The sequence below is a fragment of the Herpailurus yagouaroundi genome, unplaced genomic scaffold (assembly GCF_014898765.1).
Source record: "Herpailurus yagouaroundi ecotype Mexico unplaced genomic scaffold, PumYag 166, whole genome shotgun sequence".
In the NCBI taxonomy this organism is placed as follows: Eukaryota; Metazoa; Chordata; class Mammalia; order Carnivora; family Felidae; genus Herpailurus; species Herpailurus yagouaroundi.
Window position 1 is genome coordinate 34251316 of NW_024412407.1, and position 27949 is coordinate 34279264.

At 40.9% G+C, this 27949-nt stretch overlaps 1 protein-coding gene across 2 annotated transcripts in view; it reads left to right on the forward strand.

Moving 5' to 3' along the window:
- The window catches only part of GRIN2B (glutamate ionotropic receptor NMDA type subunit 2B), a 431156-nt gene that overhangs the window by 205283 nt on the left and 197924 nt on the right, over positions 1 to 27949 (forward strand). For both annotated transcript variants that reach the window (XM_040488859.1, XM_040488860.1), the window contains one exon: positions 25923 to 26521. In XM_040488859.1, coding sequence (XP_040344793.1) covers positions 25923 to 26521 — 599 coding nt within the window. The remainder of the gene's footprint in view (positions 1 to 25922; positions 26522 to 27949) is intronic.

Genomic DNA, 27949 nt, shown 5'->3' on the forward strand with positions numbered 1-27949 from the left:
GAGTTTCTGGCTTGCTGTTGAGCTGCAGCTTTGACTTTTAGTGGAGAGATAGGATGAGGGTAGGAGTGTGATGGGGAAGTAAAAATACAGGGTGACTCAGGTCTAGAGAAAAGAGCCTCGGAGGCTGGTTCCACCAAAGTGAAAGATAGCTCAAGAATGATGTACAAAGTGAAACTATAAAGTAGTGCGGGTTCTTTTCTCAGCTCTGCAAGAAATGAGTCTCATTACATTATTGTCAGAAGGGGAGCCACACTGAATCATCTGTTTTAAAACTGGAAGAGCTGAGAGATAATCTAGATTTCTTTTTGTATTTTATTGTAGCCTCAACTCAAACACAAAAATGGTGTCTCACAATCTGACATATTTATCCCTTGAGAGGAGGAAAAGTATAATTCTGTTCATAACCTCAATAGCAAAGATCATATGAATATAGAAGAGGAACATTTTCTCGCAAGCTACCTGGAAACGTTGACAGTCACAGAGCCTAGTCCCTGGTTACTACCAGGAGAGTGAGTGTGTGTGTGTGTGTGTGTGTGTGTGTGTGTGTGTACCTTAAGCACCCCCTCCCTTCCTTTCCCCTGTGTTGCCAACAGAAGTAGAAGAACTAAAAGCTATTCATTTTTCTCTATAGCCCGTTTCTTTCCCTCAACAGACCTGCTGACTGGCCTATGCTTTCCAGTTATGGAAAAATGAAGCCTGTTTCATCAACTCAAATAAATTCTGACTCTGTTTTACCTTCAGCCTCACTAGCTCAAAGTCCAGCACATAACTCTGTTGACATAATTGATCCACAGACACTGAAGAGCTAAGGTGTAACTCTAGTAATAACACATACTCTGTGATGGGGGTATGCATGTGTAATTACCTCACATTTATGTTATAGTGTCAGACAGAACTGACTCAATTTTTTCACATTTTACTACATAGATACCATATTAATAGAGTCTCTGAAGGAACCTTAAAGGTCATTTAGTTCAACATCTCACTCAATTCAGGAATCCTTGACAGGTGGCCCTGAGCTGTTTTTGTTTGGAAAATGCTGGAACATTTTTGGTGGCAGGGTACTTAGCTGGATGACCGAGAGAATCCATTTCATTCAGATTGTGAAAGATTTTCTTTATATTGAGACAAAATCTCTTGTGCTATAACTGCCACTTTGAGGGTCCTATTCTCCCCTGTAGAGTTACTTTTCACCATTTTGTCCATGTGGCTGCCTCCGGGTACATTATGATCACTCGCAGGAAGTCCCTGAGTTTTTTTCTCCTTCATACTAAGAAGCCTATATATTTCTTCACCTGGTCCTCAAATTCGATGATTGTCATATGTTTCATGCTGGCCATTGGATCAAAGTACCAATGATCAATTTATCACTGTGTTCCGTTTAATGTTGAATACAATAGAATGATCATCTCCCTTGTTTGGTATGCTGCTTTTCTATTAAAGCAGTTTAAGATTGCATTCGTTGCTTTGACAGCCTGGCTTCCCGAGTTCACAATGATCTGAGATCCAAAGTAAGCCAGGCCTTCCCCGTGCTCTCTTTGTGCAGTTGGTTTTAAATTTAACTCAGTTCAGTACCATTTGCTTAAGTTGATCTCATCTTTATAGCCTACCCATGTATTTTTGAAGTTTGATTCTTCCCTCTGACACCTCCGTCTTCTTGTCATGTGCAGATTTTATAAATTTGTTGAAGTGTTCTTCCCCAAAAATGCTAACTAAAACAGGACTCAGTAAGGATCCTTTGGATATCCACCAGAGATAGTCCTTTAAGCTATTTCTCCTTCTTTTCACCGGGATTTCATAAGGGTGTCTGTTGCATGTCCTGCTGAAATATTTGGCCACATCTGTGATCAGGAAATATTTCTTTTCGAGACAAAGAAAATAAGGTGTTTACCATGTGTACAATGTTTTTTCCTCCTTTTGCAAGTTTCATAAACCGTATCACTCACCTATGCAAACATCTTTCATATTTCTTGGCAAAGTTGCTCTTACAACACCTTTTCTGAGCCTTGAAAACAATCAATTTTTCTCTACAAATAATATCATACAAAATATTCTTGCTGTTAGATTATTTCTGACTCTTGGTTTTTGACTTTCCCCTCAATGAATTTTCCTGTCCTATAGTTTTATAAACTCTTCCTCTCTGTTAGCAGTTTCACTCTTAATAAAAGTGGGTCCTTTAGCTTCCCTTCCCTCCATTCTACATACATCCCTTAAATCCCAACTTTCCAGTCATTAATATTCCTGTATCTCTTGGCATTCACAGAGTTGTTTTTAAAAGACTTTTTGGAAACATGGCGCATCTGCCATTTATTGTTGAAATGAAGCCATGGCTGAGGATGGATATGGCACCTGCTTAAAGGCCACATAAATAACATTCTGTAATATTTGGGAGGGTAAACCATGGTAAATGCTTTTCTTTGGATGAACTGTCATGAAATACTGGCTCGAATTCAGGCATAGAGATAGAAGCTGCTTACATAAATGAGGAGACTGGTTTAAAAAGCAGCTCTATGGTGAGTAAGTATTCAGACACCAGATAAATAAAAATTGTTCTTCTCGCTGTTTCTGTGCTTGGGCCGTACTGCGCTAAATTCACTTTTGGGTTACCTTTGGTCTGTCGAGGCCAGGATAGACATCATCTAAATAGTTAAAGATATGGGACTGTTCTAAGTCATTTCTCCAACTGGAAAAAGGCGATGGCTGGGCAGCAAGTTCTTTGAGAGAGAAGTTTCTTTTTTTTTTTTTTAATTTTTTTTCAATATATGAAGTTTGTTGTCAAATTGGTTTCCATACAACACCCAGTGCTCATCCCCAAAGGTGCCCTCCTCAATACCCATCCCCCACCCTCCTGTCCCTCCCACCCGCCATCAACCCTCAATTTGCTCTCAGTTTTTAAGAGTCTCTTATGCTTTGGGAGAGAGAAGTTTCTTGATGTGGTGACACCAGTTCTCTTGGATATTGAACACAAAGTTGGAAAATGGATGGTAGTATGGGGAGATGAAATAGCAAAAGGCATGCTGGTGGTAACAATAGCTAACATTTATTGAAGTCTTATTATGTTTCAGGAGTTGTGCCTTCCCACTGAATTCTCATAGCGATCTTAAGAGATGTGTACTATTATTATCACCTTTTGACAGGTGAAAAATTGAGACACGGCGACATTTTTTTTACCCAAGATGAAACAGCCAAGACATGGTGGGGCTCTAAGTAGCTGCGTTAGGCAGTCTGGCTATAGAGCCTCACTGTCCCAAACAGTAGCCACTACCTACAGGTCTCAGGTGACCATTTTAAATGTGGCTTGTCTGAATGGAGATGTGTTGTAAGTACAAAAGGTACACTGGAACTGAAGACTTCATATAAACAAAAGAATGTGAGTTACCCCATTAATAATTTTTTTATTAAATTTTTTAATGTTTATTTATTTTTGTGAGAGGGAGAGAGAGCAAGAGCAGGGGAGGAGCAGAGAGGGAAGGAGACACAGAATGTGACTCAGGCTCCAGGCTCTGAGCTGTCGGCACAGAGCCTGAAGTGGGGCTCGAACCCATGGACCGCAAGATCATGACCTGAGCCGAAATTGGACACTTAAGTGACTGAGCCCCCCAGGCACCCCATCCCATTAATAATTTTTATACTGATTATATATTAAAGTATTGTTTTGGATATATTGAGTTAAATAAAATGTAAAAACTACGTTTACCTGCTTCTTGTTACTTTTTAATGTGTTTACTTGACAGCTTAAAATTATATATGTGGCTCAGGTTATATTTCTGTTGGATGGTGCCCTGCTGGAACTTAACTCTCAAGGACTGCTATTTAGCAACAACCCGATAAACAAACTTGACTTTTGTAATATCCACAGAGTTAACGAGGAATGAAGAAAGCTGCAGAGCAGAGCAGTTGTATCAGGTCCTAAAAAGAAGGGAGGATATATTATCTTGGAAACTGAAAAGGACGCAGAGACAATTTGGGGTAACAGGGAAGGGGTTTATTTCTCCCTGAAATTAAAAAGAAAATATTTGGTCAAGAATGAACTGGTTTCCTAGAAACCAGAAAATCTCAGGGCACTGGTCTTGGACCAAAATACATTCAACCAAAGTAAACAATCAAGTTAAGGGCAGGATGGCCCAAAAGAGTGGGCTTGGGGGTGATTTTACAACAGGGAGGCCTGAGGAGAGATGGAGCAGTATTTTCAGTTGAAGAAAGTGGGATCAGGATCAAGTAGATGGTTCTTGATGAGCTGCCAGACCAAGGTTCAGCTGGGGAGTACCAGGGTGGCTGTATAGTCATTAAACTATGGAACTACTTCTGTTCTAGTTGGTTACAGGTGATATATGGTCGTGGTATCGCTGCTCTGAAGCCTGCTAGTGTACCAGCCCTTCCTCCAGGCTTTCCCACATTCAGCATAAAGGGCTAATGCCTGGCAGACCAGGGGTCCAAGACCCTACTCTGTCCCTAAGGCCACCTTTAATTCTGATTGGTAGGTGAAAATACCGGTTGTTACATATTTTGAGCATCATCCATGCTTAAGAGAAACTATAACCTGTGACGTCTCTACTTTCATATAGTTTGCACCATCACGTATCAGAGAAAGTTGTATTCTCATGATCGGAGAAAGATGTATCCTCCAGAATATTTTTCAGAGAGAATAATAGATTCTATTCGTCACAAGAAACAACTTGAAAAATCCACCTGGGCTAGAAGCTGAGTTTCGGGGACTTCAAAATTGAAGAAACTTCTGCTTGATTTGATAAGAATTTCAGGAGTCAAGTATAAATAAAAACATATATACAAAATCTCCAGGAAGAGGAGGGTGAGAGAGGAAGAGATGGGAGAACAAGGGTGTGGAACAGTCACGGAGATGATACAAGTCCACCCTGACAATTAATGTGGCCCTTCCCTAGGTTCCCCCAAACCTTACATGAAAGCACTAAGCTCACATGATGGATGAAAGAGGTAGATTTTTTTTCCCCTTTATGTAGAAACCAGTTAAGTCCGGAATTCATATTTCAGTTGGCTGGATGGAAGGGTATTCTATGTCTGGAATCAGGGCAGATGTAGCAACTTGAAGGGAGACTGAGAGAACGTAAGCCCACAGGAGTTGTAAGAAGTTAGGAAAGATTTTTTGACTGTTCTGGCCCGAGAATTGATATCTGGACCAAAGTCAATAAGACTGCCCAAGAGTAGGAGGCACCACCTGACATGTGGGCTACAAGCGCATACTTCACTCCTTAAATATCTATTGCATATATTCTGAATATCCGTGTTCTTTGAGGAAGGGCAACAAAGGAGAAAAGCTAACCAGACTTTGGAGGAGAAAATTCCCCAGGTGCCAGTGATGGAAAGGCACCAAATGATGTGGCACCTTCTCCTGTTTAATTTTCAAGGACTCCTCATTTCCTACCTCTTTAAGTCCAAATTCTGCAGTCAGAATTCCCAGTTTTCCCACTTGTAAAATGGGAATACCATTTATGTAAAGGAAAAATATATGTGGCTAATAAACATGAAAAATGTTTAGCCTCAGTCTAATGAAAAATATGGAAAGTAAAACAACAATGACATCTCATTTTTCACCGACCAAATTGGCAAGAATTTTAAAGACTGTATTAACTGTGGAGTATAGTGAGATCAGCACTTCCATACAGTGCTTACGAGAGTGTGAAACAATAGGACAATTTTGGAAAACAAGGTGTAAAAATGGGTTAATGATTTTTAAAAACTTAATATCCCTGACTGATTCTTCCCTAATTCTACTTCTAAGAGACTGTCATTGTAACATCAGATATGCAGAGTAGCAGAAACAAGTATATACCTCCCAGTACTGTTTACTAAGTACTTACTGTGTCCACCACTACGCTAAGTGCTTTACAGGTATCATCTCATTTACCCTGTGAGGCAGGTGCCATGGCTGACCCATTCATAGGTAAGGAAGCCATGGCAAGAGAGGCTGAGTAATTTGCGTAAGATAACAAATAGGTAACAAATTTGCATAAGGTGGTAGAGTTCTGTTCCAACCTGGGCAGTCTTACCGCAGAGTTCCTGCTCTTAACCGCTAGGCTGTAATGCAGGATAGTGCTTACCTATTACATTATTTTTCTGTTTACTCTTTGTTCCTCTGTGAGACCATGAAAGGTTCAACAAGAAGCTCCTGTCTCTGTCCCCAGCCTCAATTCTAGTGTCTCATGTTTATGAGGTCCTTGATAAATATCTGCTAGAGGAACAGACTATAACAGAACCTTTATTGTCCTCAGAGCTAACTCCTCACTTACACGTAAACTGTTCCCACCCTGGCCTCTCACCCTACTAATAACTGGTAATCACCACCGCCACCACCACCATCTTCCCTGCCCTCTGGGAAGATGTTCCTGGTTCTTGATCATGTGTGATCCTTTCATTTTCTAAGCCCCGTGACATTTGTTTTCATTCACTTTGTGATAATGATGTTACACTTTGCATTATTGTTGCTTGCATATTCCAGGTGTCAGACCTACAAAATCCTTTCCATCAGGGAGAGTTTCCCGTACATCTGTATCCTCCTTAGTGCTTAGGAGAGGGTCTTCCAAGTAGTGCATGTTCAGGAATAATTAAATGCATGTTATGTCTTTAGAAGTAAATATATAAGGTTAGACAATTCATAAAACCCATTCCCCAACTAGAGCTCTTGGTAAAAAGACGTCAGCAAAGCTCTGCATTATTGGCACCATTGTATAAATTTAAAATTTCTAAATTCTCTGTACTCTTACTTTGTACATTTGACCTTGTAAGATTCGTAGCCAAATGGGTGCTAATCCCTTCTGCTGTGCCCCTGTGCCCCAATTAAGGCCTAAAAGATCAGACTAAATGCCTGTTCTAGACTCAACAATTCCATTATTCCCATCCACATTACTCCCAGTTTCCACCCAAGGGATGAGTGTTTTCTGATCAAGTTGGCTTGGAACCACAGTGGGCTAATGAGCTGTAGTTAACCCTCCTGGATGTTTACCTTTCAACTCATTATACTTCTGGTTTTTCACTTTTTGATAAAAACTCATCTGCAAAATTAACTAAATTTTGCACCCCAAGTTGTTCTGTCTTTATCTGTAACTGGCTTTGTAGTCATTTGTATCAGTCGTCATCTTGGGTAAAAAAAGAAGGGTCACATCTTTTGTTTTTGGATTTACTGTTAAAATTCCTTTTTACGTTAACAGGAAAACAATTTCACCTTTGAAGGTCTCCCTAATATGCATGCCAGATTTCTCAAGAATCCTGAGAGTTTACTCAGGCCGTGGTTCAGCCTGATTCTAGACCTCAGATGGAAAGAGAACTGGACATTCTGAATAATCTACTAGTAGACCCTGACCTTTTTTTTTTTTCTCTCCTAGTTTGTCTTTGGCTTGCAGCATTTCATGGTGTAATTGTTTTCTCCTTCACTGATTCCAAGATAGGTTCACTCTTCTGGGATGTTTATGTCTGGAAGGATTTCCAAAATCAGCCTTAGGCTGTGTTGAAACTGGTCCTTCTCCATGAACCGCTAATTCTTTATGTGGATCTGGGTTCATATTGCAGAAGCCCCATTATCTTATAGAAGGTTCCACAACTTTCCTTTTCTGTCAGTGGTTTCAGTCTGAACTATATTTTTTTTTCAACTTTTTTTTTTTTTTTTTTTGGGGGGACAGAGAGAGACAGAGCATGAACGGGGGAGGGGCAGAAAGTCTGAACTATATTAATCTAGAGAAGAGTTTCTAGTAACTTTGAAGAAGTTTAAAGAAGTTTGAAGGTGTCAACAATCTCTTTTCTCCCAATAGGACCTTTGACCCCTCCCAATAGGATCCAATAGGATCTTTGACCCACCTCTTCTCCAGAGATCACTGTTGTCCATACCAAGAATGATACTTTTGTTATGCTCGAAAAAAGTCTTTTACTCCTTCCCAAGGAAAGGATGTGTTTGTTAGTCTTTGGGTGCTTTTGGGAAGATGCAGACTTCTTTTCCAAAGTGATTCTCTGTGTCCACCTTGCTGAAGAAGCAGCCAACAGCTTTTACTAAACCATGTCATGTTCTATCTCACCATGACCTGCTTCATGTGTATTTAACAGATGTGTCTTCCTTATATACAGATCTTTCTGTGTTGACTCACTTCTGCCTTTTTCCCACATGCACACACAGTATTATGCAGGTGTATGAATGTATAAACTCACAACTGAGAGCATTAGCTATTTCAGACAATGTAAAAATTGAATTAGGGAAAAACAAGGAAAATGTAGGCCTCTGAATTGATAAAATTTTCTGTCTTTCATAGAGACTTTCAGTTTCAGTATGGCTGGATGGGAAGGAATTTATGAAGTCTATGCCTGTGAGTCTGTGCCTGAGGATGCATGTATGGAAACACTGGTCACTTCTGCAGTTCTAACCATCCAATTCCAACCCAATACCTCCACTGTACTCCAGCTGTTCAAGAGTTCCTACTGTGATAGTCTTTGAGTATGAAATTTACTCACAACTAGAGTCAGTGACATCACTGGGCCCTTCCAGGGAATGGACTTCAGATAATTATTCAGATAATTTATTTTACCATTGAGGGTGTTGCTAAATGAGAATACATTAGGTAGAGAGCTGGGGGTGCTTTGGATGATGAGGAATACTGTTGGAGAATGTGATTATTTTTGTAGACCTGTGAAGATATTTAGAAGTTAGTTGATTTGTAAAAGAAAAAAAAAAAAAAAAAAAAACCTGTTACAAGGCTGCTCCATTACCTATGATGAAAGTGTACTGTCTTAAATGATCTGGATATTTAGAATTTTGATTGATTACTTCTTCATGTCTTTTATACTCTTAGTTGAGGTATTCTGTGTGTAGAGTGTTCTCATATATTTGGAAAGGGACAACCAGGAGCCCATGTTGTTCTGGGTTATATTAAAGGTCCAGTCAAACTCGAAAGCTATCTTTGATCACATAGAATGGATGTTTAGACAATGAAGACCATAAAAATAATGATGAATTTGTCAACCAGTTTGTAAATATGTATAAAACAAAAGTTTTCCTTGCTTATGTTTTTGGCCATTGCATGTTGTGAATACAGTCACACTTAATGTGTCTGAAAATTGACTGTGTGCCAGGCACTGTGCTAGGCAGCTTCGTGTGTATTGCCTCATTTGATCCTTGTTTCAAATCTATAAATTAAGAATTAGTACTTTTATTTTTTAGAGGAAAATAAATAATGGTCGTATGAGTGAAATAACCATCTAAGATCACACACCTACGAAGTATCAAGATTTGACTGTGAGGTTTTTTGTTTGTTTTGTTTTTCCAAATCCAATTCTTTCCCTTGCCCTAGTATGCATCTTCCCTTACTTGCTGCTTTTTCCCCTTGGCTATTTAGTAAACCTTCCTTTTAAAACCATGTAAGTTCATGCCTAAACAAAGGGATGTCGTTTTGTTAGCATCTATTACATAGGTTGCTAAAGCAAATAGTTTTTAATCTCCAAGTAGACTCTAAACCATCAAGTAAATTAATTTGGCTTTATGTCCAACTACATTGTACCTACTTGCTGTGCCCAGTTCTCTGTTAGCCAAGTCTTACGTACTGAATAAACACCAGTGGCTGGATAGATGAAAGAGAGATGGAAGAATGCTGTCAAGAGGTGTGCCTGAGAAATTGGGGGCTGTGCATAAAGCTCCAGTTGCCAGCTTTGTGTTGAAGTGGTAATCCTAAGGGCTAAGGTACAGTTATTTGACCTTTGGTCTCAATGCTAACAGCACTGTAACCTCCTCCTACACAAGAAATTTCAGTGAAATCTATTAAATATTTCAGAAACTGGCCTTTTTGACAGTTACTCAGCCGCCATTTTACAGAGGATAAACTTAATATTTTACCTTATTTCTGGTGCCCTTACAATGAGCCAAATGTGGTCAAAGTCAAAGAACATTGAGTTCTTTTGAAGTGATCATGGACAGACAGGTCAGTATGGAATGCCCAGGAGTTCAGAAGAAACAGGACTCCAAGTTTGATGGTTAGTCAAACCATCTCAAAGGAAGTGGGAAATGAGTTGATGTGAACAGAGTGCAGAACAGCTGTAGGTACAATGAGGAAAAAGTTGAAGACGGGGATCAATTTAATTTTGTTCAGGGTATATCGATATGGTACTGAAGGACAAGGTGGGAGAAGTTCCATTTCTTAAAACTGTGGAGGATGAGATGTAGTTAATATTTTAGAAGCCAGGAGCCATATGCAGAAATTTAAACAAAATAGCTGATTCATAGGGACACATGTACCCCAATGTTTATAGCAGCGCTTTCAACAATAGCCAAATTATGGAAACAGCCTAAATGTCCATCAGCTGATGAATAGATAAAGAAGATGTGGTTTATACATACAATGGAATATTACTTGACAATGAGAAAGAATAAAATCTTGCCATCTGCAGCAACACGGATGGAACTGGAAGGTATTATGCTAAGTGAAATAAGTCAGTCAGAGAAAGACGGATACCATATGTTTTGACTTATGTGTGGAACTTGAGAAACTTAACAGAAGACCATAGGGGAAGGGATGGGGAATAGTTACAAACAGAGAGGGAGGCAAACTGTAAGAGACTCTTAAATACAGAGAACAAACTGAGGGTTGTTGGGGGAGGTGGGGAGGGGGAAAATGGGTGATGTGCATTGAGGAGCGTGCTTGTTGGGATGAGCACTGGGTGTTGTATGTAAGCAATGAACCATGGGAATCTACCCCCAAAACCAAAAGCACACTATACATGTTGTATGTTAGCCAATTTGACAATAAATTATATTGAAAAAAAAAAAAAAGAAATTCAAGCAAAACAGAAATTCAGGCAAAATAAATAGCTCAATTTCTGAACTGTTAGAAGTTGGCCTGATGTTGCAGGAGTACACAGAAGTCGTGATCTCATCACTGTGTGTTATGTGGTTCTGCTGCTTATTTTTCATTATATATATAATCTGCATATAACATCAGACCCAGACTGCTTAAGGACAGGCTGCTTTGGCCAGGCACCCACTTCTGGTTAATAGTACTTGTGCTGTGCAAAAAGAAGCTGACTGAGCCTGTGGGCAAGGGAGGTTGATCTAAAAGAAAAATTAGGCATGATTGATACATTACTTGACATATCAAAGAAAGAGTCCTAACTGATTCTGCCTCTAGAAGTTACTCACTGAGCAACATGAAAACCCTCTTCTAGAATATATTTAATAAATAGAGCCAATTTAGTATTTGAAAAGTTTTACTGTGACCAAAGCAGATCTCTGCCTTTATGAGAAGGAAATGAGAGGGGAATCTGGAAGTTACTCTACCTTACAGTAGGAAAGGATTAAGAGGTTGAGAGAATTAAGGAGAGATGAATTTATCCTTCATCACCAGAGATTTACCCTTTATCATCAAAGTCCCTTACTGAACTTCAGCCCTTATTGAGCTCCCAAGGACATTGTATGCCACCTCATTTATACCTGGGAGAACCTCTGGTTCAGGTCGTGTCCTCTTTTTTTTTTTTTTTTTGGAAAAAAAAGGTGGCAAAGTGTGTCACTATGTCATTTCTCAGGGATGTCATTGCTACTTATATTCATTTAATTTCACGAGGCCAAGAATAAAATATCTTAGAATATACATTTGCTTTATCAGTAAGAAGGTAATAAAAAAAATATCATGTTTTCTTAATAAGTTTTGGGGCAGTTTTGAGAACTGATAGCCTTTAGGTGGTCATCTATTTTTAAGTAAATGGGCACAGGGACTAACAAACTGAACTGGGGGAAATTTGGTATCGGCTACTTTGGTGAGTTGCTTGGATATAAATTTGCATTCCTAGGTCATCTCTATGTAAGAAACACTGAAATGATTGATCTCTTGCCCAATGTGTACAATTATTGAAAACTGTTGGAGAGCCAAAGGGAAAAAATCAGTGTAAAGAAAACAAATACATTGAGAGAGAGGAAAGACTAGGAATTATCATTCCCTTAGCTTTTCTGAAGGAACACTGAAAAGAAATCTTAACAAAATCAATTTGCAATTATTTGGAGAGAAGAAAGTTTTTTAACTGGATAGGCTGGCTTCATAAAGGACAAGTCCTGTCATACTAATCTAATCTTCTGAGATGAAAATGAAAGGCTGGAGAGATCAAGGAGAAAGATTTATATATAATTCGTTTAGACTGTAGAGTGCTATGGATATGATACAGTATGGTATGTCCATCAACCCCTACATTGTTGCCTGAGGTGGTGGGCATCAGAGGTTCATCATCCACCAGAAGACAAATCTAAGGTTCAAAGCCGGTGTTACTTATATTTCTACGTACGGTCATATTTGGATTGAAACGTATGGGTGTTTAATTTGCTGATAGTGGGAGAACTGTCAAGGATGGAGATAAGTGAAAAGAAGCTTACAAAATATAGCCATCCAGCCATACTGCCCTCTGTTCTCATCATTCCTATGACCTATTCTAAACCTCATGTTATCATTTAACTTAGGAAAATCATCAATTATTTTGTACATTTTCATCTTATCTTCTAGTTAGCTCACCCTAAGGATGAGGATAATGACTTACACTTCATGTCTACCTCCGATAGCACCTGATAGGTATTACTAAATGTTTGATTGACTAAAACACAATAAGATCATAAATAACAGGTTGTATGATGTCCAGTAGAAGAATACTGTAGGGTAATAACATACACCAAATCCATCACTAGTTAGCAGTACCCATGTGCTAGTGAATGGATGCACAGGAATGAAGCTTAAAGACCTCATGAGAATAATCCGTACTACTAGGCAGGGGTAGAATTTAACTAGATAGCTGTGATCATTCTGTGGTTCACAATTAATATAGGAGATGTAGATGGTTCAGATGGAGCCATAGAGATGACTAAAGGAAGCTTGAAGATGCATCATGTTGTGGTTTGCATTCTGAAGTCAGACCTAGCTGGATTCTCAAACCAACAGTAACCTTGGGTGAGTTACTTCACTTCTCTAAAGCTCACTTTCTCTGTTGGTGAAATGGAGAGTAATAGGGCTTAGTTCATAAGAATGTGAGTATTAATTGATACAGTACATGTATAGCATCTAGAACACTATAAGCCACTCACATATTGTAATAGGAACCCTATCCTTCTTGAACCAAACCATCATCTGTCTTGAGATCAGTTTGATTTAGTTCCATAAAAATTTTGAAGGCCTATCATATTATCTTTCATCAAGGGAAGCATGAGAGCCAAAAGGCTTAATCTGCAGCATGATGGAATCAAGATAGACGTACAGAAGAATTTCTGAAAGTCAGGATTGCCATTGGCCTATGTAACTGAGGAAAATTGTGGAATTTTCTTTGAAGACTTGGAAAATACTCTAGTTCCACCTCACATTCACCTAAACTGGTTTAATTGAAGTTCTTTCCTAAGATGGCCTGTGTGTTCTCAAGCCACTCTGCTTGATGTCTGTTCTTTGAGATCTTGGGCTGGCATTATTTAACAGAGAGTTTAAGCTGTACTTATAAAAGATAAGCATATTGACACCTTTTAGCAATGCTGAATTAACATTAAAATGTCATTGCTGGGCCATAAGGCTGCCCCCATTTTGTTTTGTTAACATGGGTCAGGATTCACAGCCAGCTAATGTGAACCTGATAGCTTCAGGTGAGTTGCTTTACTGCCAGTTCTAAAGATAATGAGACTGTATGTAAGACTCATACTTGTCTGGGATGATTCATCCATGGGCAGAGGCCCCTCTGTGAAGGATCCAGATTAGAGATTAATAAATGCTGCATCTGATTGTGACAATGACTCTTCTCCAGAGAGCTCTGAGCTTCTTGCAGTTTGATATGCCAACTGGCATCTTCTTTTAAAGAGTTCTCTTTTTTTTTCTGCTTGCACGCGCCCATAGCAGGAAAAGTATTCAGGTGGAAAGCTATGAGCTATAGAAACGTTGGAGACCAGGAAACGTGGTTTAAAAACAAATCAACAAACTTCAAAATAAAAATGCATAAATGGGCCATCTGTTTGCTTGCAGAATTCTTGTTTGCAGGAAAGATCTTGCCAGTTTGATATCTCTTTTGAGGTAAGGCTGCTGCTTGTCCTTGCTTGGCGAATCTTCCAGAATAGGGTCGAGATATTGACAGCATTTCACTTCCCCAAGGCTCCAGAGAGAATAGAAACACTGATTGGACTAAGGGTGTAAGCCACGTAGGACATTCTAATGGGGTCTTTATCTGTTGAGCTAGGACTATGGGGAAAAGGCGGCAAAGAAGGAAAAAGCCTCAGACTGGACTTCAGTGCTGACTATAGCAGTGATAAAATCGTTTTTGGAAAGGTTGGCTGAGTTGGTACCACTGAGTCAGAGGGCACAGGCTGGGACAGAGTGACCCTTGACTGGATTAGAAGCTGGATCTGAAGTATTCTGTGCCTTCTAAATCAAATATTCCATTTCTTATATAGATAAAAAAATGAATAGGCTGTTTCCAAGGAATATGGACAAGATTGTATGGTTAGAAAAATAGTTTTAGTATGGTTCTCCCTGTAGCAGTTTAGGAGCTGGATTTGATTCTAATAGATTGTGTTGTACTCTCAGTGAGGCTTTATATACCCATGCCATCCAGAGCATGAGGGAAAGAAAATGAAAAGTAAGCAATTAGGAACTCTAGACTCTTAAGGTTCCATTTTTGGTGCTAATAAACAGCAGGCATAAATGAGGCATAGCAAATGTAGGAGTTGAATAATTCTGGAAAAGGCAAGCAATATTCAGTATAAAATGAAGAAAATCTCAAGTAAACTTGGATGCACCCACTCACATACTGGACATCAATTTCACTCTACTGAGGCCATGCATACTGGAACCTGAATAGTAAGTCTAAGGAAGGTCAGAGATCTGGGAATACTGGACTAATCCTTTTCTGGGGGCTGCCTATCACAGCATAGGGGGCCAGAAAGCTCCAAGAAACCTCTTTTAGACCAAATAACCCACTTGGTGTAATTCAGACTGGAGTGGGTATGCAAGGATTTGATATACTGGTGGACAAAGTAGCAACCTTTGGCACAACTAATGTGCTAATCATCTCTCTGTTAAAGTCAGGAAAGGGGCATCAGACCTCAGCTGGCATCTGGAGGTACCAGGGAGCAAGGGCCAACATTGGGGGTGTTGGCAGTTTGTCAGGGATTGTGCAGAACAGTTGGAAGTTCTGAGTAGGGAGCCTCATCCAAAAGAGATGGAATAAATTTCAGTACATGAGGAAGACACTTAGTCCTTTGGATTGGACCCATGGTGAGGCTGTTAGGAAGGAAGGCTTCTTCTGGGTAGATATGTCTGTACTCAGCCAGGCTCCCATCAGGTTCACCAAATTCTGGGTCTAGAGGAGCCCAGTCAGCTCTAGACAATATTGTAGGTGAGGATAATCCTTGGCCAGTCCCAGTCAAAATATTGGAAGGCATGCCTGGATGGCTAACGTTCTAAGTCCTACAATCGAGAGAGCCTGAGACAGGCAGGTGCTGAGAAGCTGTTGAGGATATGTATATATATATATTTAAAATGCCTGTATGCAATTTTATTTTCATTTCTGGAGCCCTTCAAGATGCGTTGCCTCTTTTAGATGGAGGACCAAATTGGTTTGGGAGATGTGAATAAATTCAAAGCCGCGTTGATTGTGAACAGCCGTACTTTGCTGATGTGAGGAAGCAGTGATCAGTTTTCCAATCCAGGGACTTAGGAATACCAATCACTGGATGTTTGGTGTGAAAAACTTTCTCAGAAAACTTCTTTCCACCATTGGAGACAGTGGCTTGTTAATTAATTCCAAATGACTGGTCCCAATTCTAAATTCACCGATGCTTTGTCTTTCTATATGGAGCAGGGACAGAAGCACAAATAACTCTCTGTTTTCCAGAGATCTCTTGAAAAGACTCATGTGTATGGACATAACCACTGTATCTAGAACTGGTGCTTTTGTTATTTTCAGCAATAAATGAAGTGCTAACACTCGTCGCTTGATCAAATATAAAATGCCTTTTCTATCCTTCTCTTCCTGTGAGAACCTTCCCACTTCTCTGCTCCCATTGGTATGTGAATGTGATGTTATGATCAAATATGTATGAAGAGATGGGAATGTTAATTTATTTGAGACAAATGTCAACATCTTTATCTTGAAAACTGCTAGTATGTCAGGTACTATGACCCACTTGTATTTAACCCTGTCCTTTCATTAATAATCCACAGTTCTTCTGGGGCGCCTGAGTGGCTCGGTCAGTTGAGCATCCAACTTTGGCTCAGGTTATGTTCTCATGGCTTGTGGGTTTGAGTCCCGCTTCTTCCGATTCTGTGTCTCCCTCTCTTTCTGCCCCTCCCCCCCAAATTAAATAAACATAATAATAAAACAAATTTAAAAAATTAATCACAATTCTTCTGTAAACTCTACCCCCTTGGCTTAAGTGAGGTGGGAGCACTTTGGAGGCATAGACAGTTTGGGATGTAGTATTTCATACCTAATACTTTTCTGTTTTTCCCTTAGTTATATTGTTTAGTCTTACGCTGCCTTTCTTTTTATCCTATAAAATTCCCAGATCAATATTAGTGTTGAACACATGCTTTTTTTTAAGTAGGCTCCCCACCCAATGTGAGGTCTCAACTCACAACTCTAAGATCAAGAGTTGCATGCCCCACCAACTGAGCCAGCCAGTTGCCTCCACACCTGATTTTATAAATTCACCTAAATAAATTGTGTCTGACACTGATAATCCTATTGCCTAATACTCTTAGTTTAATATTTACACTATTTTTTCTCTATCCATTTCATTTTCTTTTCCAACTTCTCCTCTCCTCCACCTTCTTCCCTTGCATTTATTTAAAAGTACTTTTATTCAGTCGCCAAACATCATTGTTGCTGAACTTGTCAGCTTGCTCTTTTATAGAAAAGAACATCTTAATAAAAATACAAGCCCATCCATCTGAGAGTTGTTTTGATGTGCATAATGGAGTAGGCCATAGAGAGGAATTTTAATTTAAGATGAAATGAAATAGCCTTGCTAAGGTTTTGGCAGTCCTGATACCTTACAGGGGAGCACAAACACATTCTAGAAGTTCTCTTAGTCCTCGCCAAGCCCTCTGCTCCTTTCCTTAATTCTGTAATTCATTTGAGTATTCTAATGAGAGGAAATCTGCCTTTTTATTCTTCCCCTCTCATTGCCCCCTCTATCTCGTAAGCTTTCTTCTTGCTATTATGTTGTCTCTGAGACCTGGACTAGAAAGAACCTTGTAGGCATTCTCAAAGTGAATACCTTCCGTTTGCTTCTCAGCTGTGACTTAGATTTTGTAATTGAAGTGCATCCAAGAAGACTCAGTCAGGGAGGAAAATGGGACAGAATTCAAGGAGAAAGCCAAATTATCTTCTGAAAAAAAAAAAAAAAACGAACAAATAAGAAAAAGAATGCTGGCTTCTTCGGGAGTTGTTTAGTTATCTAGAATGGCTCTTACACTAACCTTTCTGCTTGGATTTTTGTTCATGGGCTTTTGAAAACCCAGAGTGTTCTCCTTTGTGTGCAAAGGTTTAACAAAGAATGGATCTGGCGTTTGACGGGCAGGAGAGATCATGATTCTCCGCTAGTGAGCTTCCAGCATGTGGTTCAGTCATGATATTTCTGACTAATAGCAACGCTGGAGAACATCAGGCATTTTCCCTATCTTGCAAGGCATTGCTCACAAAACTCTGACACTATTGAAATTCACCCGCAGTAGCTAACACCAGCTACTGATAGTGTGGAATCAGAATTTCTAGCCCTCAAAGGTGGGGTTGGGGTGAGGGTCGGAGTTAGGTGGGGAGAGAAAATCCTTCCCTTATTTTGGGAGAGAAAAGAGATTTTTGTCCTTCGTGTTCTGCTTCTACGTTGCTTACTGTGGAAGAAGTAAAGAGGAAACGGCCAGCACTTCTGTTAGGCAGCTGGGTAACCCTGACCCCATCATCTGCACACTTGTTTTCTAAATCTGATGGTAGTGGAGTTTTCAGTGACACTCTAGCGGTCCTAGCCTTTTATCAGACACAGATCCTCCTTAAGAACTGAAGTGAGGGGCGCCTGGGTGGCGCAGTCGGTTAAGCGTCCGACTTCAGCCAGGTCACGATCTCGCGGTCCGTGAGTTCGAGCCCCGCGTCAGGCTCTGGGCTGATGGCTCAGAGCCTGGAGCCTGTTTCCGATTCTGTGTCTCCCTCTCTCTCTGCCCCTCCCCCATTCATGCTCTGTCTCTCTCTGTCCCCAAAATAAATAAAAAAACGTTGAAAAAAAATTAAAAAAAAAAAAAGAACTGAAGTGAGAAGGAGAACAGAAAGATTTTCTTTACTCCTATAATAGGAGGAGGGACTAGGAGGAAAATCAGATTTATTTACTCTGATTCTATGTTAATGTTCTAGCAGGATCATAATCCCTATGATGTTATGAAGCACTCAGATTTGAATAATGTGAAAGGCTTTGTGATACTAGGAAAACAAAATTTCGACTGGAAAGCCAACAAAGGTAAACTGAGGATTTGAGGATTATCTGGTTGTAACATCAGTTTCTACATTTTTAAATTCAACAAACATCTACTGAGACCCCATTTCAGGTACCAAAAGGCAGCAATGAACAGTGGTCCCTGCCCTCCTGGTGTTTACACTCTAATTGGGAAGAGGCAGTGAGTTATAATAAATATATCAAATAAGTACTCATGAAGTCTGTTGGATGGTGATAAATGCTATGGCAACAAGAAAAAAATGGAGCAGGATGAGAGGATTGGGCAGGTGTTAGTATTTTACTACAGGATCAGGATTGGGCTTTGTTGAGAAGTTGATGTTTAGCAAAGACTTGAAACAGGTGCATGTTAGTCCTGTGGATGGCTGGAAGAAGAGTGTTCCAGGCAGAGAAAATAGCTACAATAACTGGAGCAGGAGTGTGTGTGCTCAAGAAAGGTTAGAGTGCATGGATAGAGTGAGAGGGAGGGTGGGAGGGTGTGGGGTCCATGGGGCAACTGGGGTCCAAAGCAAGGGTGTTGGCTTTTTCTTTTTAGTGGATTGGGAAGCCATTGAGGGTTTGGGGCAGAGAATAACATCTTATGATTTAAGTTTTAAAAGGATAATCCTGCTTCTTTGTTGAGCTCAGACTATAGAGGGTTTGGGGTGGGGGGCAGAGCAGGGAGACCAGTTAGCAGGCTCTTGCAGTGACTGGGTGAAGGATGATAGTGGCTCAGACAGAGCTGGTGAAAATAGGCTGTGTTCTAGATACATTATGAAGGTTGGCAGTAAGGTTGATTGATTGGATGTAGAGCTCCAGAGAAAGAGAGGAGTTGGAACTGGAGGGACTGACCTGCCTTTAGCTGAAATGGGAAAGGGTGAGTTCAGTTTTGGAAATGTTGGCCACGTTTCTAAGATATCCAAGTGGACATATAGAACAGGTAGTTTGATACAGAAGTTTGAAGTGTTGGAGAAAGAAGTGTGAGAGTGATTGGCATATAAATAGGATTTAAATCAGGATATTGGGTGAGATCTCAGCAGCGGTGAATGTTGATAGAAGAGGCATGAGGACCAAAGATTAACCCTGGGACACAAAGCTTTAAAAGGTCAGAAGGAAGAGGAAGAGCCAGCAGAGGAGACAGAGGAATAACAGCCAGTAAGGTAGAAGGAAGGTCAAGAGAATGTGAAGCCCTGGAAACCAAGGAAGGCATAGGTAGGAGCCAAATTACCAACCATGTCAAATGCTGCTCATAGGTAAGGATGGATTGTAGGAATGCTGACTCCTACACCAGCTCCATCTTTGGCCCTACATTTATGGTCCCCTCTGGCGCACAGGTGGCACCATTTTGGATAACTAGTAGAGATCCTCTTGCGCACAGACGTCGCCACTTTAGATAACTACCCTGTGACCTCACCACCATGCTTCTCACTCCACAAAAGCTAGGGATTAACGTCTGGATAGGACTGGAGAATAGCTGTGGACTGCTGTGGACTGTCCACTCCTCTCAGTGAGTTACTATGAACAAAACTCTGTGTAAACAGTAGAGAGTGGTTTGTTTCATTTTTTGGTATCAAAGGGTCTTCTCAGTCTGGAGGGTACATTAGTGACTCTAACGGTAAGTGTGAGTGCATGTTAGAGTTGGCAATATCAGGGTCACCTCTGTGCCTCACAAGAGGAGTTTCAACGAAGTCAAAAGTCTGGTTGGAGTCAGTGTGATAGAGAATGTGAGAAGAGGATTTGGAGGAAGGGAGTATAGATGATGTTTTCAAGGAATTTGTCACAGAGGGTAAGGGAGTGACCACTAGTATTTTCTGCGTCTCTGCCTGGTTCCAAGAGGGAATCCCATCACATTTTATAAAAGTGCAGTTTATATAACTATTTAAGCATAGCTGCTGACTATGAGGTCGATATGTGATATCAACATAGAACTTTGGAACCAAATTAGACTGTCAGAGTTCAGTTAATCTCATACCCAATAAAGGAACCTTCATTTTATTATTCATACAGAAACATTTTTTTCATATGCTACCTAGATATACCGAGATGAATAAGGCACAGTTCCTGCTCTTGAGAAAGATGTTTTTTATGGGAAGAGGGATATATCCTTCCTGTGTGATAAATATTAAGATAGAGGCACGTACAAAATATTGTAAAAGCAGAGGGCAAAGAGAACTTGCCTGGGGAACTTAGGAAAGATGATATGCATGAAAAGCTAACACTTGAACTAGGCCTTAAAGGTCAGCATGTGTTTTCCAGGCCGAGTGCTGGGGAGAATCCCTTTATCAAATAATCAGCCTCTGGGGCGCCTGGGTGGCTCAGTTGGTTAAGTGTCCAACTCTTGATTTTGACTCAGGTCATGATCTCACAGGTCTGTGAGTTTTTACTGATAGTGCAGAGCCTGCTTAGGATTCTCTCTCTGGCCCTCCCTTGCTCACATGTTCTCTCTCTGTTCTCAAAATAAATAAATAAACTTAAAATAAAAATCGGCTAGTGTTCAAATGCGTATAGCAACAGAGAACTCAAGTGAGTTCGAAGAAACCTTGTGAGTTTCATTCTCTTCTACATAGTTGTAATTTTTGCACATCTGTGTCTTACATTGAACTGAATAATGACGTTTAATATTTCTACTCATTAGTCCCAGTTTTCTCTTCTGGAGCTAATGGGCAAAGACTTGTCTTTCTCACATATAGGTCATTTCTGTATTTGAAAATAGATATTATGTTCTCTTTTAGGCCATCTATTTTCCATGTTGAAAACGGGGACTGAATAGTTTCAGGTTGGGTTCCCTGGGAAGCAGACACTGAAACCAAGGTTAACATACAGGAGGTTCTTCAGAGAGTGTTCTTGAGATCATTGCCATGAAAAGAGAAGATTGGGCAGAGGGAGAAGTAGAGATGTGATGCATTTTTTTTAAAATTTTATTTTAGAGTCAATGGTGGTAGGGGAAGAGAATCTCTCTCCACACTCAGTTTGGAGCCTGACAACAGGCTTGATCCCAAGACCCTGGGATCGTGACCTGAGCTGAAATCAAGAGTAGGACACTCAACCTACTGAGCCACCCATGTGCCCCGAGGTGTGATGCAGTTTTTTTTATATTTATTTTTGAGAGGGAGGGAGAGCAAGAGAGAATGAGTGCACCCATGCATGCAGTAGGGGCTGCAGAGAGAGAAGTGGGACAGAGGATCCAAAGTGGGCTCTGTGCTGACAGCAGAGAGCCTAGTGCGGGACTCAAACCCATGAACTGTGAGATCATTACCTGCGCCAAAGTCTGACGCTTAACCAACTGAGTCACCCAGGCACTTTTAAAGGAAGCTCCAGCTGACCCCTTGGGAAGTTTTGAAAATCAGTTGATCCTTCAAGCTGTCTAGAGTCAGGGAAAGAGGGCCAGGTCTTTACACTCCAGGATGACCAGTCATTCAGGGCAGTTTATCCTGGGAAGGGGCATGACTTTGGGCAAGATGGTTCTCTTCAGCTGATGCAATTCCCAAAGTGGGCTGATAGCTGAAACCTATTGGCAGGGGCATTAGCAGCAGCAGCTGCAGTAGTTAATCCTTTATTTCTCATCATTTTTTCCAGTCTATTTATTTATTATGAGAGAGAGAGAGTGCACGCATGTGTGTGTGTGTGTGTGCGCGCGCGCGCGCACACACACACACACACACACACACACGAGCAGGGAAGAGGCAGAGAGAGAGAGAATCCCAAGCAGGCTCTGCACTGTCAGCATGGAGCCTGATGTGGGCCTCAAACTCAGGAACTATGAGATCATGACCTGAGCCGAAATCACGAGTGGGATGCCCAACCCACTGGGCCACCCAGGTACTCCTGATTTTTTATTTCTGAAGTGTATCTGTAGGGCATCAGGGTGATACAGAAGAGGAATCTCACACACTGCTAATTGTTTCAGCAGTTATTTTGGAGACCAATAATAGACTGAAAAAGTACTTGTTTTTGTTTTTTATTAGCAAATAAACACCATGAACATCACAGTGATGGAGGTTCAACATAATGGTTCTAGACTGATGGAATCTAATGTACAATTGTACCTTCCCTGTGTTAATTATCTCAGTCATGGTGGCCCTTTATATGTGAATGTTTCAAAACTGCTCGAAAGGCAAGGTGAAGAAGTACATTCATGCAATAAATGTGGCTGGGAATCTTCATTAGGAGATAAAAATGTAAGTGGGGAAGCATAGTGAGCTGCAAACTGAATTATATCCCTGTCCTTCATCCTAGAAGATGATACTTCTTGTGGTGATCACAATGCATGCTGGGTGCCTGTAAAGATGGATGTGTGGCCACCAGTCCTTTCCACTCCATGCACACATGAAGATTGCTGTTTGATTTGTGGCTTCAGCCATAATTTGCAAAGCCTGTCACTGCTTGCAACTTATAGTTAGCCCAAAGCTTTGTTGAAAAAGAGCTGTCCCATTCCCAACTGCTGTATACCAGATTGCTGTGTCAACTAAATTAATAACACTGGACCGCTCATTATCCCAGAAAACATTTGCCCAAGCTATAACTCTGTCTCTTGATTTCTGTTTGGCTTCATTAACCTCTTCTTGGTGCCACAATAAAATGGTCATGTAAGGCATCCTTTATTTAATGAAGGATTGGCAAGATAAAACAGTTCAACTGGGCATTGATGGGAGAGAGGAGTCAGAAAGGATGATTGTGGAGGATGATAGAATTAGGTAAGAGGAGGATATGGTGGGGGTGAGACAGAGCCATATTAGTTTTTCTCTCTCCTTACTTTCACCTTATATTCTTGGATTTCTTCACATAGTAGCTGATGGTTTCTTTAGGAGCTCATATATAATTGTGAGCAAGTTTTAAGAGAAGATTAAGAGATGGGGCGCCTGGGTGACTCAGTCAGTTAAACATCTAACTCTTGATTTCATCTGATCTCATGGTTTGTAAGATCGAACGCTGATGACAACAAGGAGCCTGCTTGGGATTCTCTCCCTCTGCTTCCCTGCTCCCCCAAAATAAATAAGCTTAAAAAAAGGGGGGGGGAGAGAAAAGACTAAGAGAGGAGAGGGTAGAGTTGGTATTTTAGAATTTTTTTTAAATTTATTTTCATTAGCATGGACTCATTTACTATGGACCCTCATGGGTTATCTCTCAGGGCATGCTCTCTGTCTATTTGAACCAGCCAGTGGTCTCATGATAGATGGAGAGTTGTGGGTGTTAAGAACTCCCTTGTGATGAGAGGTTCCCTTATCATAGAATGGGTTGAGTTACTTTGTTTACAATTGGGGTCCCTTTTATCTTTAGCCTATACATTTTATTTTATTTTAATATTTTTTAAGTTTATTTATTTTGGGGGGGGGCATGGAAAGAAGGAGAGAAAGAATCCTGAGCAGGTTCCACACTGACAGCAAAGAGCCCACTGTGGTGCTCAACCCCACGAACTGTGAGACCATGACCTGGGCCAAGATCAACAGTCGGATGCTTAACCGACTGATCTACCCAGGTGCCTTCTTAGTCTATACATTTTACGGTATATCTGGAAGATTTTGTCATTTTGTTATATCCACTAGGCTTTGTGAAAACTCAAGTGAAAAAGGGAATATTGGGAATCTTCAAATGAAACATTATCTGGCAATAACAAGGAAAACAAATAGCCATTTCTCTAAAGCCATTCTGGGTGGGAGGTTCTGTCACTGGTCTTCCTTCCCTGTTGTGGTTCCCTGACAAATCTTGGAATAAACTTTTAACCAGGATTCCCACTGTAATCCTATAACCTGAGGACAAAATCAATGTTACCTGAAGAATAGTACTTGTTTTGTAGTAGGAGACCACGGGCAGGGGCCAGTTACAGTTTGGAGGAAACACACATGAAGCCCTTACTGTGTTCTGAATCAATTCCCACTCCTTCCTGCCCATTCTTGTTGCCTTACCTTCTCTGCTTCCCCGAATTCTCTGGTCCTGTGAAGCTCCTCTTTGACTGTATGTTTAAGACAGAGGAGGAAGCTATGATAAGCACCATTTCACTCTTAGCAGAAAGAATTGCCCTCCAATGACAAAGCCTCTACTGTTTCATTCTGGATTGCCTGTGGGAAATGTGAAAAGTTCAAGCCACATGAAGCAATCATAGCTCTGGCAGAGCCAAGGGGCTGGCAGCTTTCATTGCCGAATCAGGGTCTTTGGATACCAGCTGGATATTTCCCAACCTGTATTTTTTTTCAATAGTGGGTACCCAAAAAATACGCAGCAATTTCTCAGCTATACACAACTGTGTTCGTGAACTAAGAAATCACCATGTAATTTTGTTTAAAAGCCTGGTCTCTTGTGACTGTACTTTGAAGCTCTCGTTTGGGGATGAGAAAGAACTGCCCCTTTTAGAAAGACACAATTTTGTTAGCCTGGATTGTTCTAAAATGGAGATGAACCATCAGATAAAAGATAGGGGGCACTGACCAAGAAAAGAGATGCCATTACCCAGGAGGAAGTCAGGGGAAGGTGGATTGAGGGAGAAGGACAAGGCCGAGAGGGTCTTCATTTTGTGGTCTTAGATTTTTTTTAGTTGTAAGGCAGAGATAAAATGCAGGGCTTGACATCTCAAAGCAGCAGGTGAAATAAAATGGGAGAAATTTAAAATGGCTTCTCCCTCAAAAGGAGGGAGAAAACAGAAGATTCTCAGAATTGACAGAAGGTTATATGTATAATGCACTGGTCAGACCGAGACCCGTGGTATTAAACAAGTAAGAGAAAGAACAGTCTTCTGTGTGCTGCTCTGAAATAAACCTTAATCATACATGAGCTTGAGTACAAGTCCTTCCTTCTAACCTGTAGCTCAGATACACTACGTGTGCCTTACTCTAACTTGCAGATCTCATGGTCACAGTGCAAGATGGAATACTAAATGTGCTATTAATTCATCCATTATATTTTTCTAGAAAATACACTGATTAAATCTTCTGCTACCATGTGCTTTTCTCTGGCCATCCATACCTGAGTACCACCCACCTGTTAGGCCAGTGCGTTTCTACCGCCTCCACCAATAGGTTTAAGGATAGATTGATGGCATTTTCATTTATTCACTCTGATTGAGTGATGTACATCCACCGTTGTGATAAGTTCAGAAGGCTCACAAAATGAAAAGTGTGTGTGTTCCTAGAACTCAATTTGACAGTGACACCTGACCTGAGCTGATGTGAGGCCATTTAGAGTCTCTGTCCCATCTAATACAGCTCTGTATGTGTTTTGCAATAGAAATACTAACGTATCTGATGATAGGAAGCTTCCCTATGCTCCAAGGATTTCAGACAATGAGAATATATACACCTATGTTGATTTTCCAGAGAATCCGGGAGGTAGTTTTAGGAAGAGAGGTATTACAAATGTTTGCAATGCAAACATCCCATTTTAAAAGGCATCATGTGAAAAAGTAAACAGCGAACACAAACCTCTGTACCCAATTGATTCCAACTCTCCCTTACCATCGTTGGTTTTTTCTTTTTTTTACATTTTACTATTCTAGGATGAATCCTCCATGTTCTTCCAGTTTGGCCCATCAATTGAGCAGCAAGCTTCCGTAATGCTCAACATCATGGAAGAGTATGACTGGTACATCTTTTCTATCGTCACCACCTACTTCCCTGGCTACCAGGACTTTGTAAACAAGATTCGCAGCACCATCGAGAACAGCTTCGTGGGCTGGGAGTTAGAGGAAGTCCTCCTGCTGGACATGTCCCTGGATGATGGAGATTCTAAGATCCAGAACCAGCTCAAGAAACTTCAAAGCCCCATCATTCTTCTTTACTGTACAAAGGAAGAAGCCACTTATATCTTTGAAGTAGCTAACTCAGTAGGGCTGACTGGATACGGCTACACGTGGATTGTGCCTAGTCTGGTGGCAGGGGATACAGACACAGTGCCCTCGGAGTTCCCCACTGGGCTCATCTCTGTGTCCTATGATGAATGGGACTATGGCCTCCCTGCCAGAGTGAGGGATGGAATTGCCATAATCACCACCGCTGCTTCCGATATGCTGTCTGAACACAGCTTCATCCCTGAGCCCAAGAGCAGTTGTTACAACACCCATGAGAAGAGAATCTACCAGTCCAACATGCTGAATAGGTGAGTGTGGAACACTGACGGTAGAGGTCCGAGGAGGGCTTTTAGGACTGGGGTTGGAGGAGGTTCTGAAACTATGGGAAGGGCAGTTCAAGATGTCAGAGGTTGAAGGCTGGCCACTGGGATGGCCATGGCTTGGGATGGTGGGAGTGTTTCAGATCCAAAGCTCGCTGTGCTGGGTTCCTGTTCTAAGAAATACAAAATGGTTCCCACTTATTGTTCACTTACCGTGTGCTAGGTGTTCCTCTAAGTGTTTATGGGTGTTTGACCTCCTTAACCTCAAAGCAATACTCTATTAGGCAGGTGTTAAGAGCCGTTTCCATTTTATGATACAAGAGAATAAGGTTCGTAGGAGTATACTGTCCATGGTCACTCTGCAAGTAAGGGGTTCAGTTTGGAGCTGTACACGGACCTCTGTGGGCCCTGCGTACTTGATCACTATAGAAGACACCATGCACGTAGGCATGAGGACCTACCAATCCCCTTACCTTAGAAATGATGCTGTACCGGGAAGGAATGGAGAACAGGTGACGTGGGTCTGTAGGCACATGAAGAGGGTTCTTTCCTTGGATTTTGTCTCCTGCGCTTCTCCTCTCTGCCCTTAAGCATGAAGGTGGTGCTGTAGAGGCAGCTTCCATAGTTGCTCTTAGCCTGATTTCTTCAGTAGGAAGAAGATCTAGGTGGAGTTCGGCTCCCCTGACCTCACCTCCTAATCCAGCCACGCCTCCAACACATCCTCCTGCGGGTATTGTGTGACCATGAAGGGCAGAAGATTCTATACTAGGCTTCTGTAGTTCTGTGATTTGTATAAAACTGCTACACAAGAACATTGTCAAAACTCAAACAATGCAGAAGAGCCCAGAAGAGAAAGAAAAAATGACCTTCGCTACAACCAACCAGAGAGAATCATTGTAGAAATAATTAGTGAACATCTTTCTAGGTATTTCCCTGTGCGTGTATGCCTACATCCATATAAATCTATAATTTTACATAAATGGAAATATAACTACCCCTGCTGTTTGATGACCCGGCTTTCTTTTACTCAACAGTATGTTTTGGGCATCCGTTTTAAATTCGTTATGAATTCCATCCAACAAATAGAAACGTATGCAGAAAACACCTATTCGGATACCATTCAGCTTACATAAAATACCAAAGTATACTCTGGGAAGGTTGAAATACATTTAGTGGAGGTTGAAGGTGTACCTACTAGTTTAACCTCTGGAAGGGAGCTGGACTAAAGCCTCTGAGCTAAGCTGTTAACTCAGAGTTGAAACTAAAGCTACTTTTAATGCAATCTGTGATCCAGTCCTAATATTATCCCACCTTCATCTATGCTTTCTGCCATCCCTAGTTGTCACTGCTTATTTGATGCAGACTGTCTTGATTTTCTTCTGACCTCTCTAGTCTTTCCGTTCCAGGTCCTTGGCA